This window comes from Impatiens glandulifera, chromosome 4 (assembly GCF_907164915.1).
Source record: "Impatiens glandulifera chromosome 4, dImpGla2.1, whole genome shotgun sequence".
NCBI lineage: Eukaryota > Viridiplantae > Streptophyta > Magnoliopsida > Ericales > Balsaminaceae > Impatiens > Impatiens glandulifera.
This window is the reverse complement of record NC_061865.1, coordinates 3,598,875-3,616,980: the sequence shown is the minus strand read 5'-3', so window position 1 is coordinate 3,616,980 and position 18,106 is coordinate 3,598,875. Positions and strand designations below refer to the sequence as shown.

General features: G+C 32.5%; 2 protein-coding genes across 2 annotated transcripts; both read right to left on the bottom strand.

The window, feature by feature from the left end:
• Positions 1 to 2,296: 2,296 nt before the first annotated feature.
• Positions 2,297 to 2,839, bottom strand: LOC124934470 (agamous-like MADS-box protein AGL29). The gene has a single exon (XM_047475007.1). It carries the CDS (start codon positions 2,837 to 2,839, stop codon positions 2,297 to 2,299), a length of 543 nt encoding a protein of 180 aa, XP_047330963.1.
• An 11,935-nt stretch (positions 2,840 to 14,774) lies between these two features.
• On the bottom strand, positions 14,775 to 15,698 carry LOC124933669. The gene is made up of 2 exons (XM_047474103.1): positions 15,501 to 15,698; positions 14,775 to 15,428 (listed from the first exon to the last, which is right to left on the bottom strand). The coding sequence occupies exons 1-2, from the start codon at positions 15,576 to 15,578 to the stop codon at positions 14,937 to 14,939; spliced, it is 570 nt and encodes a 189-aa protein (XP_047330059.1). The 5' UTR covers positions 15,579 to 15,698; the 3' UTR covers positions 14,775 to 14,936.
• Positions 15,699 to 18,106: the final 2,408 nt, after the last annotated feature.

Here is an 18,106-nt window from a genome sequence, read left to right as displayed (position 1 = left end):
TAACTCCAAACAACAAAAATCTGAAAAGCTTCCAAACTCAAAAACGGTGAACTTCATTTTTTGGTTCCTCATTCTCACTAATCTTCAGTTCTTCCTTCCAAATGACCCCGGACCAAACGGTTAAGGACGGCCCAACCTCGAACCAAACGTCGAACGTCTCCAATTCGTGGATTTTCCAAAAACTTCTTGAAAGAAAGTTCATCGGGTAAATTCGCTATGCCTGACCGTGTTCGACATGCAATTTTGTTTTTCAATCTATAAAACAAAGACAAAACAAACTCAAATAATTATTAGATAAAAATCTTATTTAACCTATTTAATTTGTTTAATTAATTTGTACCATTTTATGTTTTATTTAAATTAGTCCAACATTTAATTATAAAACATAGAAAGTAAAAATGTGAATGACTATGTTTGTCACTTGCTTTTCTATCGAATATCGCAAAAAAAACAAAGAAGCGACAATATTAGAAGGTTGTCTCGTTTAATATGAAGAGGAACCAAAATATAGCTCAATTATACTAGTTTTGACTTTTTCAAAAATCATCCCCCAATTTCTTTAAAATAAATTGAGAAACAATATTGCATCGCGTGTAAAAGACGCAAATAAAAGTGATTTTTTTTATGGATGACTTTTTAAGATATAGTAGAAATTTTAGTTGGAGATGATAATTGTTGAATACATACGTTGGTTTAATGATGTAATGAAATGCAAGTCGATTTTGAGGCTAAGGATGCTCAATTTCTTTGTTGTTAGGTATATTTCATTCCAAGTATTTGTTAAAACGACTTAAAATGGATTTCATTTGGAGAATTTAGCTGCAAATAGCTGCAAATCGAATCAAAACCTATTAATATTCATAATTTCAAATTCAGAAAATTTTGCTGTCTTTTTTAGCATGTCAGAATTTGAGGCAACTTTGGTTAATCTCAAGGTCAGATGTCAGTGTTGTCCATGGTTGCCAAGATGCACGATTTATGTTGTAAAGAATTCCCCTGATTTATTAATATTACTTTTTTGAAGATATAGTATGAATTTTATGGGAATTAAAAATGAGACAAATAAGTTAAAAGTACATGTCCCGTAAACACATTTAATAATTTAAGCAGACATAAAATTTGTCGCCTGACAGACTCGAACCCAAGACCTTAAAGAGGTTGAGAATATTCCCATCTTATTGAAAAAGGGGATATATACTATGAATTTTAGTCTTATATTATATATGTAGTTTATCAAATTTTTCTATGGAGCAAATAAATTTAGAAGAATTGGAATTTTACGATGAGAGTTATGTCCATGGCGGCGACGATGAAGAGAAGATACTTGATCCTCCCTAGGTAGGCACATATGAAGAGATGATGCCCCCAATACATCCTAAGAATTGTAATATTATAGATTTTGTTTCTTTTCTTTCACTCTTTTTGTTTGATAGATTTAATGGGGGCAAAAGAAGATATGGCAAAATTGTGGATGGAGATGAAATTGATGGTGGATGATGGTTTTGAAGTTAAAAATCTTATTATGGTGATGGTTGTGTATGGATGGATGATTAGGGGTTGAAAAAGTATCGAAATGATTGTTATATAAAAATATTGTACCACAAAAATATTGAATTTTTATTTTACTCAATAAAAAAAATATAATTAAAAACACATTTATCAGTTTAACACGTTAATAATGTTATAATTATAAAATAATAAGATATTTTGTTTGAAAAGAATATATAAAAAAATAAATATTGAAATTACAATTTCGAACTAAAAAAATGAAATTAAAAATTATAAAAACACACTAATTTGAATTTATTTAAAATTCGAATTCTAATTTCAATTTCTTAATCTTAGATAGTCTATCAAAACTTAAGAAATAGAATTATACCCAAATTTCAAATTCATCCAAACACATACTTATAGTTCCTTTTTGACACCGATTTTACATTTAGTCTCCTATTAGTCATGTGTTTTCATTCCACGAGGACAAATGGAACATGACCCATTATGCATATATTGTGATAAACAATTCAACCAATTGATAGTCAATATTGTCCATAAACACTAATTCTCCATTTCAACCAATACAAGAACATAAAAGAAAACAAAAGAAAATGAAAGAAAAGAAAAGAAAATTTTAAGATAACCTTCCAACTTCCTAATTCAGTTGGTACCTTATTGAATCCAAAACACAAATTATTATTGTACTTATTAGCTTAACCCAAAATTGTTAAGCTTAAACATAATTCATCATTTAAAGTTTATAACCTTAACCAATCATCTAGAATTGGAGAGCCGCTAACATCTAATTTGTGGTGCTCGGGATTACCTCTTTTCCACCTTGCGACGACGAAGAAGCCTCTGACGCGGTTGTGATTTTCCTTGCACCAAGCACCATCTTCTCCTTAAACTCCATCATGGAATTTAAAAGTTTCTTCAACCCGTCGTCGCGGTCATGCTTCTCAATGAACAATTCACGAATGTCATCAACTTTTTGCCTTAAAATGATTGCCCTAGACTCCTCCTGATTCAATTGTTGATTGACCTCATTAAGTTTTTGGTATAGATCATTCATTTTCGCCTCACTAAAATTTTCAATGGGGCAATTATGAATGTTGCGATGATTCCGATTCACGTAACCATCAGGACTTCCTAAAGAATGCACCTTCCCAGCCATACTGGTAACTATGAAGGCCATTTGAGCACCACACATTGTGGAAAGTTCACTCGCCTTGCTGAAAATGCCATCTCGACGCTTGCGCAATGTTACCATCCGTGCTTTCGCGTCTTCAATCAATTTCATAGCGATCTTCTTCCTTCCAAAAGTTTGCTTTCGCCGCCTCGCCATGTCAAAGGATTAGGTTAAAATATTTTTTTCATGATAAATGATTGAGATGAGAAGGTTAAATACTTCTCATATTATATTAAGCTATATTAGTGAATCTCCTATTGATTATTGCTTTAGAATTAAACAATCCATTAGATACTCGAAATAAATATGACCATCCTTATTGGGCTAAAGCCTTGTTAGTTTATAGATTAATTGAATAATATTATTTTTAAATAACTTTGTTGGGTTAAAGTTAGTAAAAAATTGTATTTGTATTTGTTTTTTAATAATATTATATATATAATATTATATATATATATATATCTAATATATATATATATATCTAATATATATATATATATCTAATATTCGTCATATCACTTATCTTTCTTGAATCTCGCACAAAAAAAAATATTAAAAAAAATTGATAAGCAACACTATTTGAAAGTTTTCTCGTCTAATAGGATGGGAAACCAAAATAGATCTCAATTATACTAATGACTTTTTCAATAACTGTCACTAAGTTTTCTCTATAAGAAATCGAGAAAGAATAATGCCTCACGTGTAAAAGATAGAAATGAAATAGATTGTGTTTTTGTTTAGTGCTCGATAATACTTTGAAAAACGTCTTGAGGCTTTATCCCTCGTCTCCTTCTAAACTATGGTCTTCACTCTAAACTCTTGATTATTTTATTTTAAGGTATCTGTAACGCTCTGAATCTGTGAAAAAATAAACTATAAATACCTCAAACAAACTACTAAGCCACCATAACCCAAACTCAAAAGATACACATGATGTATTTATAGTCAATTAGCCACACTCTTATAAAGAGTTTATATTTACTATGATTTCCTGATGCGAGACATCACAATCTCCCCAACTTAGTCACTCGACGTCATTGTCGCAATCACATTCGTAGTCTCAAACTCCTCGGTTAGACCTCAAGAAGTGACTCACGTGACACTTTATTCCTACCATCGGGTTAACTCTGATATCACATACCTATAACGCCTCAAACTCGGGTATCGTTACCCGTGAGGAAATAGACTACAAACACCCCGAACAAACCATTAAACCACCACATCTCAAACTTAAAAGGTACTAATTAATGTATCTATAGTCTATTATCCTCACTCTTATAAGGAGAGTATATTTACTATGATTTTCTGATGTGAGACATCAAAATCTCCCTAACTTATTCATTCGACGTCCTCGTCCCGATCCCATTCGTAATCTTAGACTCCTCCAATTAGGACTATAGAACTGACCCGCATGGTACTTTGTTAGGTAGGATTCAAGATGTGCTCCCCGTACCACTTTTACTCCTACCACTGGGACTTTTATTCCTACCACTGAGTTGGCTTTGATACCACCTATAACACCCCAAACTTGGGTACTGTTACCCGTAAATAAATAGACTACAAATACCCCGAATAAATTACCAAATCACCATAGTCCAAACTTAAAAAGTATTAATAAATTTATTTATAGTTTATTAACCTCACCCTTATAAGAAAAATATATTTACGGTGATTAAATCACCAATGTAAAACATCACAATATCATATCTTAATCTATCATTTGAGTATGTCATAATTTATTCTTAACATTTGTCTATGTATGATCATGATAATAACCAGAAACAAAATCATTTATCAAGCAGTTCAAAAATCAACTCATTTGAAATTCAGGCCAGTTCATAATCATTATTTAAAAAATGTCTAACAAAGTGACTAGAAAGAGTTAGAAATCTCTCTTTTAAACAATTTTTAACTTGTGTCTTTGGCTATGAGTTTGATTTTTTGTTCTTCTAAAATGACTTACCGATAAATGTGTTATCTATCATACAGTCCAAGAATAAGTTCAATTAGGTGAATCGCAACATTGGATCAAAGTTTGCATAAATTGACCATCTTTTTTTTTGGACATTTTTACTAGTCTGTGATATTATCTTCTAGGTTTCAAAACTCATACTTGAGAAAAAGATCAGTTATACACTTTGATAGAAAAAGTAAAATTTTAGACCATTTAAAGTTATACACACTTCCAAATCAATTTCCAAAGTTGGTCTAAATTTTACTTCTCTTCTATTTTAGAAAATATCTAAACTCAATTATTTTAATTTGATGCACATGAAATGACCAAAAACATGAACTATAGCCATTTCATTTCATTTTATGTATGCAAACTTATCGCAAGTACATCATAATTTAACTAATAATTTCGAAATTCATATTTGAAACAAATTTAAAATTGAATTCCACTCTTCCATAATTATTTTATATATCATAAAAATTAATTCGAAACACTCTAAAATTTGTAAGACTTTTTCAAATATAAAATGAAGGAGAAATGAAAAAAAAATTGGGAGAGAAATTTATGTAATTAGAAATTTTGAGTCTCTTTAAGTTTTTTTTTTCTCACCTACACTATCTATTCTTCTTAAACTTATTTGTTTGAAGGTTTTTGATACATTTTGTTGGTCTTATTTTTCAAACAGTGAACTATTATTATATTTTTCTAAGATAAATGAAAAGTTTAAGACTCTCCTCGAAAAGTTTTGTATAAATCTCTCCTAATTTTTTTTTGCCGTTTGAAAACTATATTTTGTTATATTTAAGATTTTTCTCAATAACATCGTTAATTTATTTACACGTGTTAAATAAACATATTTGCTACGATCATTTGATTTTTTTATACATCATCAACCCTCCTTCCAACCAAAGTCCTTAATTTTCAAACGTAGAACGAGAGAAAAAATATTAAGATTATATGTTGATCGATAAATAACATAACAAATACGTTTAACATAAGTATACATAAATTAACCGTGCTAGTGAAAAATATTAAATATACAAAATATTCTAATGATAATTTCTAGTACCATAATTAAAACTATTAAAATTTAGCTCATTTTCTTATTTGCAATATATATCATTTTTGAATAAAATATATATATATATATATATATATATATATATATATATATATATATATATATATATATTAAATAATATATCCTTTGACAAATTTTAGTTAAATATAAAATGTTCATATACTGTTTTATTATTCCCTTTCATAATTTTTTTTTTAACTCTAACCATCGCCTGCTGCTGTCTTAAAATAATTTGATTTCTTCATTCAGCCTCTTTTATTCTTTCTTTCTATATATTGAAGTTTTAATAAAATCCGATGTGTTTTGTTTCACCTCTTTTGGTAGCCTTAGGTTGTGTTTTTATATTTGTAAAATACAATGGGTAAATAGGGTTCATCCAATATTTGGTGGACTTTCCTCCTCATCTCAGTTGTTTCTCCCTGTCTTTTTGAATGAAAACCCTACTTTTTCGTTCTTATTTTGGGATGATTGCAATGTAGATTAAACTCTAAACTCAATATTTGATATTGGGGATGATGATGTTTATAAAAATTCGGCAGATTTAATTCTGAAAGTCTCCATCTTTTTGCATTGTGTAATGCCAATTCGAGTTCAAGACAGATTTTACTTACATTTCCCTTTGTTGATGAGTTTACTTTTTAATTGTTTGAAGCAGATCTAGATGAAGTCTTGAAAGTTATTCTTCTTCGTGAACCATCTTTTGCAACAGATGGTCGAATGGAAGATTGGGTTTCCATTGTTTGTCAAAACAACATTCGATTTATACTTGTGTTTGGTTTAGTAAATTTTGATTAAATTCTTCTACTTTTGAGTCCCTAAGTAAGGAGTGTGTATGAGAGGTTCGTAACCGTAGATGCTTCAAACGGTGAGATTTGTGTAGCGTAATGGAAATTCATGTTATACTACCATTCTACAAGGGGTAGAAATTTGTCCCATTGATGCGGTCGTTGACCAACCATACAACGCAGATACATTCCCAAACATCGATTGACGACTTATGTTTGCCCGTCCGTGGATGATAAGCCGACGATAATGCTTGATGCACCCTTTGTAACTTAAAAAATTTCCGCTAGAAAACACTAAATTTTATCTCGATCACTTATAATTGACTTCGGCATTCCGTGAAGCTTGAAGACATTGTTAAAAAAGATTTTTGCCACTATTTTTGTTGTGAACGAATGTTGCAACCCCATGAAGTGAGCCATTTTTGACAGTTTGTCTACCACCACGAAGATCACAGTTTTCCCCTACTTTAGGTAAATTTTCAATGAAGTCCATAGAGATTGATTTCTAAACTCCTTCAGGAAATGCTATTGGTTGCAGGAGTCCCTTTGGAGTTGTTGTCTCCTTTGTTTCTTTGACATACATTGCAGGTTCGTATAAACTCTCTTACATCCTTGACCAATCCTACCCACGAATAAGCCATCTGTAATTTCTTGAGTGTAACCAGAATGTCCACCAATGAGGCTTGAGTGCATTGAAGCAATGAGGATCAACCGTAATTCAATGTCAAAGCCAATACCAACTTCCCTTCTTTTCTCAAGGTACTATTCCGGATGTGAACTTTCATCATTCTTTGATTTCCTCAATTAGCTTGATCAGGTTTCTACACTTTAAGTTGAATATATGCGTTTAATTATAGGAGAATGATACACCAACAGTCCTACACATTGTACATCTACACTTCTTCTAAATAGAGCGTCTGCCACCACATTGTCTTTTTCTTTTTTTGTATTGAACAGAGAAATCATATCCCACCAACTTATAGAGCCATTTTTCTAGCACATGTGTTTGAATTCTTTGTTCTAACAGACACTTCAATGACTCATGATCTGTTTTAACAATGAAAGACATACCGTAATTAAGGTCTCCATTTTTCGATTGCAAACATGAGGGTCATGAGTTCCCTCTCGTAAGTTGAAGATGGATTTTTATCACTAGACAATGATTTGCTTATGAAGGCAATAAGATGATTCTCTTGCATAAAAACAACACCAATTCCGTTGCCACTAGAATCAGTTTCTACAACAAAGGAGATTACAAAATTAGGAAAGGTCAAAGTTGATGGAGAACTCATACATTGTTTTAATTGGTTAAAAACAACATCTGCTTCTGAATTCCACTTAAAATTATATTTTTTAGCAGGTTCGTCAATAGTTTAACTTTCACCCCATAACTTTGGATAAAACACCGATAATATTTAGGGAGGTCCAAAAATCCTCTAAATTGATTAATTGACTCAAGTACAGGCCATGTCTCCGTTGTCTTCAGCTTCTCCGAGTCTGCAACAACTCCTACTTTATTGATTATGTGTCCCATATATGAAATGTTTCAGATGTTCTGTCCATGTTGAGCTATAAACGAGGATATCGTCAAAGAAGACTAGCACAAATTGTCGTAGAAAAGGCTTAAGTACCAAATTCGTCATACTCTGAAACATGGAAGGAGCATTGGTCAATCCGAAAGGCATGACTAAGAATTCATACAATACTTCATGTGTCCGAAAGGCTGTTTTATGACAGTATGTAAGTTTCATTCTTATTTTATGGTAACATGAGCGAAGGTCTAATTTAGAAAAGAAGTTAGACCCGTGCAACTCTTCCAGCAGCTCCACAATAATGGGAATTGAAAACTTATCCTTAATCATTGCAACATTCAATTGACGGTAATCAATACACAACCTCCATGTTAAGTCTTTTTTCTCACTAAGACCACAGGTGTTGCAAAAGTTCTATGACTAGGTCGAATGATTCACTTATCTAACATCTCATCTACTATTGTCTCAATTTCAGTTTTCTACAGTGCTGAGTATTTATACGATCTTACGCAAATTGACTCTCTTCTCGTTTTTAACGAAATTTGATGATCCTGATCTCGAATAGGGAGTAACTCAATTGGTTTTTGGAACAAGTCTTCAAACGAGGCTAAGATGATTGTCAACTCATTAGATATTTCCTAAATATTTAAAGTTGCAATTGAAAAAAACTGACATTTATCTTCTTCTGCATTTTTTAACTACACAATGGCTGCCTTATTATCTTTTGCTAGCAAAGTATACAATTTCTTCACTTATAGTATATTTATAAATATACTTGTCTAATTTATACCCTACACAAATTTATTCTTCCATTCTTTCTTGTATGTGAGTGAAAGTTGCTCAAAATCCAATGAAGACGGGCCCACGTAATCAGCCATTCTATGCCCAAACCACATCATAACCCGACATGGTTAATACCCTCATATCGGCTTGAAACTCTTCTTCCTTCATGGTTCATTTTAAACATTTACATCAACTTCCACTGATAAACTCATAACCATCAGCTACTTTCACCGATAAGTCATTGGTAGGTAAAATTGAGTGATTGATGTTTTTCAAAATTCGATTGTTAATGAAATTATGGGTACTACCGGTATCAATTAGGATAGTAATGTGTAGGAGTCCAATCTTTACTGATATTCTAAGAGTTTAATAATGTTTAGAAACTAAGAAGGCATAGATAGAAATGGAGAGATCATTATTGTCGAGTTGGATTAATGGATAGGTTTGGTTAGAGGCTTTAGTAATTTCTGGCATGGCATTCTCATATTCATTGTAATCATTAACAATTTCACCTTACGCCTATAATTTTCATCATACTTTTTATTGTAGGTGTAACATAAGCCTTTTCTCCTCCGTTCATCTAAGATTTTAGGGTCCATTTACTGCATGCACCTCTGTCTCGGGTTAGGATAAAAAGGGGTGGAATATGAGTGACTAGTCTATGAGGTTTAGGGAGATTTGGCCAGGTAAATTTAAGTTGATTAGGCGTTGGGAGGAGTGGACTAGTGTTGTATAAATGTCCACGGCTCAATAATGACTTGTAAGTAGCTTCCTACACCTTAGCTACTACTATATCATTGTTGTTAGGATCTAGGTCGCCGCTGGAGGACCGGGGTTGGACCGGTTTAGCGGGTTTCACACAAAAGGTGGTGATTAATCATGATAGAGATTAACACCGGGGTTTCAATACTACACAAACTGTCACAAACCCTTGAACTAGGTTCAAGCGCGGAAGAGGTTTGTTTCAGGTTGAAGCAGCACACTTGTATGATAGACAGAACCGGCTTTGGATGATATAGGTTTGAAGGTTGATGGGTCGGTTTTTGTAACCTGGTGATTCGGTTTGGATAGGGTCAAGTATGTTAGAGCGGTGTAGGTAAGTTAGTGTAGGTCGGTTAGAAAATAGAACCGGCAGAAAGTAAGTAACAAGACAGGTTTTATTGATGTTCGGAGATAAAGCTCCTACGTCACCCCTTCCTCTCGAAACCGCGAGAAGGATATTCACTAAAGAATACAAATACAATCCGATCGAGGCTTATTTTTTGCTCGATAACACCCTTACAATTTACACCGAAATTGTAAAATACACACCTCAACTTTAGCACTTAGGCTTTCTCTAGAGATAGAACACACTGTTTTCACTTGTAAATTAAATGCTCGCTATATAGCTTGTGTCCCCCTTTTTGTCCCACGTTTACTCTTCTTCAGCTGCTCCTTTTATAGGTGAAATATGTCAACAGTCATATTTCACTTTCTTGAATCTGATTGGCTGAGCAGAGGTTCAGTGATTCAGACCTGGCGGTCATTTGTTCAGACCTGGCGGTCAACTCTGCAGGCTTTGCAGTCTGTTCTTCCGGTGTGTAAGACAAACCTGCTAGGTTTTTTTTTTTTTGAGAACGCTGGGTTCCGCTACTCCTATGGAGTGCGACTAATCCCCGCAGGTTAAGTACATAGCCCGCAAACATACTTAACCAATTAACCAGGCGTAGAACTTGCCGCCTGACGGGCTCGAACCCAGGACCTCATGAAGGCCTGGGAGATATCCACCTTTTGTTGCCACTACTCAATGTGGTAACTGTTGGTTAGACAGTTGTCGGTACTTGGAAGATTGCCTCTGATTTATCCTGAAAGTGGAAAGATCCTGTGGGACTGTTTTCTGCAGCCTACATACTTTCCTCAGACTTGTATGAATATGGAAGTGTTCAGTCTGTTCCTTTGATATCATTCTCAACAGATACCCGAAGTATCTTCTTGTGCTGGTCGGTCATTTGACTTAACCGGATAACTTCCGGTGTGATTGGTTTAACCGGACAGCTTCCGGTTATTCCTTTGCCTTGTGGCTAATCGGCTGTCTGATGTTTCCGGTTTTTAGTTCTGGCCGATCCTTTCTTTGTGCGGTCATGTTCCAAGTGTTCCTGGTCTGTTTAATAACTTGACCGGTTAGTCTTTTTAGCCGGTTCATTTGTTTGACCGGTCCAGTTCTTTGTTCCTGCATGGAAGGTTTATGTTAAGTTATGTGAACCGATCTAATTTTATCTAACAATTGTTTAGTGAATGAAGTTGCAACAACTGTACCGAGTTAGCAATCTCTTCTCTACGACCACTTAGATAGCAGTCAAGCACATATTCATCAGGCATGTGTATAAGTTTTTGAAAAATAGCCATGTACCTTAGATTGTAATCTTAATAGTTTTCATTTTGTTTCAGATTCATCAACTATTGGGGTATCACAGATCGATGGGTCAAACTGCTGAAGTAACGACTTCTTGAGATCTATCCATGTTAAAGCTATTGTATGCTTTCTGGTATACAAAAACGATCCATACCAGGTTCGAGCATCCCACGAGAAATGAATATGATCGATCTCTACCTTAGTTGCATCCATGGTACGATCAACCCTGAAAAATTGCTCTACTTAAATCAACTAGCCCTCGACATCCACTCCATCAAATTTAGGAAAATCGACATTTGTGAGTCGTGTGGGCGTAACATACAGACTCTCCCTTGGTGCACCTGTTCGTGAAGACCATGTACCATCCTCTGAACACTGACAATTATCCTTAGTCACCAAGGTATGTAACTGTTCTTCGATGGAACCGACTTTACTCTCCATCCATTTACATACTTCCATTATCGTTTGATTCATTGACTCTACTTATACACACATGAAATCGTTATCCGACTGATGCATTGTTTCGACCATCGTGAAGATCGACGATTTTAATACCAAATGATAAGCTTTAGAGGGGAGGGAAAAGAGAATCATCGTGAAGATCGACGATTTTAATACCAAATGATAAGCTTTAGAGGGGAGGGAGAAGAGAATCCAAGCTAATTGTCGAAACGGACAAGAAATGTTGATTAAAGGATTATGAATTAGGTGAGATAAGAAAAAGGAGATATGCTCTTAGTCATTTCATAATCCTCGAAATGATGAATCCAACTAAAAATATAAACCTCCATGAATCTAGCACGTGATTCTGTTACAACTAATTGGTGAGGTGGTCAAAAGCACAAGGCCAAAATGCAAACAAAAAGAGAATTCAAAAACGAACTGAACGATCACAATTATCCTTAGTTGCCAAGGTATGTAATTGTTTTTCGATGGAACCGACTTTACTCTCCATCCATTTACGTACTTCCATTATCGTTTAATTCGTTGACTCTACCAATACACACAGGAAATCATTATCCGAATGATGCATTATTTTGACCATCGTGAAGATCGACGGATATATATACCAAATGATAAACTTAAGAGGGGAAGTGAGAAGAGAATCCAAGCTAGTTGTCGAAACGGACAAAAATGTTGATTGGAGAATTATGAATTAGGTGAGATAAAAATGAGATATGCTCTTAGCCATTTCATAATCCTCAAAGTGATGAATCCAACTGATGATATAAACCTCAATTGAATCCAACACGTGATTCTGTTAGGTGACCAAAAGGATAGGGTCAAAATGCAAACAAAAAGAGAGTTCAGAAACAGGCATAAAGGAAAAGTCTAACGGAAAAGAAATATAACAGTAATAATAAAAAGAAAATGATCCCAATGGATCCACGTGTCACGTCCTCCTCCGTCTGATTAGGTACATTTTGTAACCGTTTGTTAATTATTTGAGAATGTAAGAAAATGAGACACATTTTGTTTAATCTTCCTCTGTTCATTGTTGAATACATATGTTGGTTTAATGATGTAATGAAATGCATGTCCATTTTGAGGATATGTATGCCCAATTTTGTTGTTATTAGGTATATTTCATTTCAAGTATTTGTCAAAATGATTTAGAATGGATTCCATTTGTAGAATGTAGCTAGAAATCGAATCAAAACCTCTTCATATTTGTAATTCCAAATTCAAAACTTGAGAGTCTGTTTGAATTCATGGTTTAATGTCTTGAGAAGAATGTACATGATTTTAAAAAGAGGATGATCTAAGGGTGTTTAGAGTTGAAATGTGATAAGATGTCAAACTTGAGTTTCAATCTGTAATTTCAGAAAAATGTGTTATCTAAGTTTGTTAATTCTTTTTTAAAATGTCAGAATTTTAGGCAGCTTTTGTTTAATCTCATTGTTTGTGTTCTTCATGGTTTCCAAGGTTATAAAGAATTCCCCTGATTTATTCATGGATGACTTTTTAAGATCTAGTAAGAAATTTTAGTCTTGATGTTACGTTGTTTATCAAGTTTTTCTATTGTGTACTTGATGCAAGTATTTAGAAGAATTAGAATTTTATGATGAATTATGTCCATGGCGGCGATGATGAAGATGAGATACTTGATCCTCCCTAGGTAGGCACAAATGAAGAGATAATCCCCCAATACATCCTAAGAACTCTAATGTTATAGATTGTGTTCCTTTTCTTTTAATAATTTTCATTTGATAGGTGTAATAGGGGTAAAAGAGGATATGGTTACGAAGGATGAACAAAAATGTGGACGGAGATGAAATTGAAGGTGGAAGATGACTTTGAGAGTCAAAAATCTTATTATGGTGATGGTTGTGTAGGGATGATGCCATTGCGAGAGCAGTGGTGGTGGTTGATAGTAGTTAGGTCATGTTGATCACCGCAAAGACATGTGTATCCATTTGATGGAATGAAAGGCACTCTAGGATCCCAATAAAAATTTCTGATTACTCACAAAGATATATAACATCTACAAAAGGATCTACAAAAGGATGAAGCCAATATTTGAATTGATTTAAAGACCCATAATAAGTTTTTTATGATCGTCCCTCCAAATTTTAAAACTAACTACATTCAAAAAGACTATATCCGGTCCTTAGAAAGAAGTGTATAATAAAAAATTTCATCAAAAATCTTATTTTTTGGTTGAAAAGTTATCATTGGAGGAGTCTTGATATCTAACAAACTAAAAATATAAAAATAATCATCTTAATAGTAGATGCAACATTTATTTGAAGAGTGAAAAATCTATTAATCATATTTTTCTTCATTGTGACCCTGTCAAGAGAATGTGGACTCTTATATAGAACATCCAACATATTCAATGAGATACAATGAAATACACCTGCAAATGTCATCGATTTTTTGGTCAAATGAATTGAATAAAATTCTAACAACAACACCGCGGACGACTGTAAACCACATTCCCTCGTCATGTGGTGGACGATATGGAAAGAAAGAAATATATACGTTTCCGAAGAAAAAAGTTACAGGTACGATCGTCTTAAAGGATTCATGTTACACGCGTTCGTTTCAATCCGAAAAAGGGGCTTGTATGGGTTGAAAATTTTTCGATCTTATTGACATTTAAAATTCTTATGTTATTTTCTTATTTACTGTTTCATTTTTTTTTGTAAGGTTTGAACGAATTTTGCGCTATTTTAATAAAAATTAACATTTTTAAAAAAAAATATGTTTATTATTAAAAAAATGTGATCAAAAGAGAGTTAAACAAATATCCCGCAAACATACTTAATCAGGCGCAAAACTTACCGCCTGACGGACTCGAATCCATGACCTCTCAAAAAGGATGGAGATATTCACCTCTTATTGCCATTATGCTAGAAGAGATGATTAAAAATGTAGTCACAGGGGTTAAGCACATAGCCCCAAAGACACACTTAACCAGATTTTGTCTTATCTCCGATCAAAATGAAAAAACACACTTAACCAGATTTTGTCTTATCTCCGATAAAATGAAAAATCTCTCTAGTGATCTAGTTTGATCGGACATTAATGGAATAGCTGGACACAAATTAAAGGAACTTGATGACAACCAATTTGTCAGACAAAACATATGAATTGATAGCCATATTGTCTACAAGACCTCAAAAGATTTGAACTTCCTAATATAGTCCAACAAATCATTCCATAACACATTATAAAGTTCAACCATAATTTTTAATTATAAAAATAATTCTCATTTAAAGTTTACAACTTTAACCAACCTTCTGGAATGGGAGAACCATTGCAGTATTGAATGGTTACCTCTTTCCCACTCTTAGACGAAGAAGCCTCTTTCCCACTCTTAGACGAAGAAGCCTCTGATGCAATTGTAGACGAAGAAGCATCTGACGCAATTGTGAGTTCCCTTTTGCGAAGCGCAACCTCCTCCTTTAGCTCCAACATGAATTTCTTAAGTTTCTTCACCCCATCTTGATCAAGCACCTCCAAAACTGATTTGAAATCACCATCGCCTTCTTGTCCCAAAAGAGTTGTCCTCCTAGATTTCTCCTCGTCCAACTTTTCATCGACCTCGTTAATCTGTTGGTTTAGATAATTCATTCGGGCCTCACGATATTCATCAACGCAATTAGGAACGATGGGATAATTTCGATTCATGTATGGATCCAGGATTACGTCCACACTAGGGCTTCCAAAGGAATGCATCTTCCCTGTCATGCTTGTAAGTAGGATAGCCATCTTCACACCACAAAATGTTGATAGATCACTAGCTTTCTTGAAAATTCCGATTCGACGCTTGGAAAAACTTACCATTCGGGCATTTTCATCCTCAATCAATTTCATTTCGATCTTCTTCTTCCCTTGAGATTGCTTCCGCCTCCTCTCCATGTCAAAATTAGGTTAAAATATTTTTTGCTATGATAAATATGTGATATATGCTAAGGTATTTAAAGTACCTATTATTAGTAACTATTTGGATCAATTAAGAAATTATAATTAATTATTATCTTAAAAATAACGAGTCCACTAAATATTTAAAATAAATTTATCATTTTTCTTATTGGGCCAAGGCCTTATTTGTTTGTAAGTTATTTGAATAATTAAACAATTATTTTTAATGACTATATTTAATTTATTTATTTTTTAATATTGTAAGCTATACATGGTTGTCTAAGTTATTAATTCTCATCCCACTTATCAACTTCGTTTTATACAGCAAGACCAGCTAAATACCACTTGATTTAGCTGAGTTTTTTTTCATGATATGTCAAAGATATAATACAGTGATGAGAATTTGAAAATATTAAATACATAATGATTATTCTTCTTTATCTTTATCATTTCATGAATATTTTAATTCTATTTTAATATTCATGAAAAAATTAAGAACTATCATAATTGAAGTAGTGGAGACTACTTTGACAACAAATAAAGAACTGCTACGAAAAATTTATTTTTATTTTGTGGTGCATTATACTATGTTAGATTGTGAAGTTAGTTGTCTTTACTGAATGTTTACGTTTTAGAGTCATTTATGCATGCATGTGATGTGTTGATAATAAATTATTGATCGATGATAGAAAAATATGAATCATGTGTATTAAAAAGCATCATTAACAATTATAATAATCATAGTTCTGGTAAAGGTTGAGAAAATTCTGAGGAAGGTTATTTTCTATTGGTTGAAATTTCGAAAAACATGAAGAACAAACTGATTGTTAAGCATTCAATAGTTAAAAATAATTACAATTTGCCATTGATACCTTAAAATGACGAAAAGTTTAAAAAAAATGTCTGTATTCGGTAAAATAAAAAACGATACTCTCTAATAAAGGTACGAACACGATGACATCCACACACAAAGGTACAAACACGATGACATCCACACACAAAGAGAAACAATCTGATGTGAGAAAATTTACCTGAGACTCAAAAAAAAATTATTTATTATATCGTAAGATTTAGAGGAATAATGAAGAGTGATGGGATGAGAGAATTTGAAAGAGGGAACGAGGAGAATTGATGTGTCATCACATGACCTTCACAATTCGAAAAATAATAAAAGGTGAAGAGAGAGAAGAAAGAGAAAATTTATTATTTTTTCAACTAATTAGACACATCATTCCTTTTAAAATTTCATCCCCCAATCATTTCTCATAAATAATATTACTTCTACCTAATATACTAAATTTGCTTATAACCTAATATACTAAATTTGCTTATAATATTTTTTTACTATATCCTCAGCACTTTATGATGGTCATGAACATATTTGCCTTGGAAAAATGGACGCTTATACTATAGACTATGAGTATATTCTATTATTGTAACACTATTTTTAATTTAAAAAGTTAATCTATCATGCTAAACATTGTTATTATATTTAACGAGTCTTTATTTGAAAATTTTGAGTTATTTTAATTTATTTTTATAAGATTGAAGGAAAAGAAAAGAGAAAAGAAAAAAAGAAACAAAAATATTAACATGTAAAAAAATGTGAAAAGGAGAAATGAATTCACAGCGTATCAATATTCATTTTTAAATAATTTTCATAAACAAAATAGTCTAGACATTAATGGTACTTTGTTTAATTTGCATATAAAAAAATATGATTTTGTTATTGAAAATATTTAATAACGTTACTTGAGAAAAATCCATATCCACACAAAAAGGCCAATAACAGTCCATTTGGTGAGAAAACAAATCTAAGCTGGTGGCTAAGAAATTGCCAAGTGGCGATAATTAAAACTAATATAAAATCCATGTAACCAATTAAAAAAAGAAAAAAATGTTTATTAAATAAATATGTAACCAGTGAAAAAAAAAGAAATGTCTACTAAATAAATATTAAAATAAAAAATAACAAGATTTATTTTTTCTAAATGTTAGAATTTGTATTATTGATAAATATTTATATAATCAAATATTATTTATATTAAAATATTATAAGTAACATTAGTCATTCCTAAGCATATTAAGATAATTCAAATACAATGAGTAATTCATAAGAGGATTAAGATAATTCAAATAGATGAGTAATTCCTAACAGTATTATAATTCAAATACATGAGTATTTCCTTAGAGTATTAAGATAATTTGTGACCCTATAAAACCTTTAAAACATCTTAAGTTAAAAAAATGTCTTAAGTTGTAATGAATTGTGTAATTTGATGGACGAGGAATGATGTTTAAGTGGTTTTAGTTATTTAAATAACCCAAATCATCCAAACAAGGCCTAATTGTAAAAAAAAGAAAAAAATCTAGGCTGGTGGCTTATGTTACCAAGTGTTGATAAACACAAGAGAGAATCTATGTAACCAATGAGAAGGAAGATATAGATATTGCTGGATAATGACCGATGCACCCCTCCCATATCTATTAATACCCACTAACCCCTTCTCCTCAATTCCACGACC

Bases quoted from the DNA above. Each gene is read 5' to 3' on its own strand.
- LOC124934470 (XM_047475007.1), bottom strand. From the start codon at position 2,839: ATGGCGAGGCGGCGAAAGCAAACTTTTGGAAGGAAGAAGATCGCTATG.
- LOC124933669 (XM_047474103.1), bottom strand. From the start codon at position 15,578: ATGGAGAGGAGGCGGAAGCAATCTCAAGGGAAGAAGAAGATCGAAATG. The intron at 15,429-15,500 runs GTAAGTTTTTCC...TGTGGTGTGAAG, and splicing joins AGGATGAAAATGCCCGAATG to ATGGCTATCCTACTTACAAG.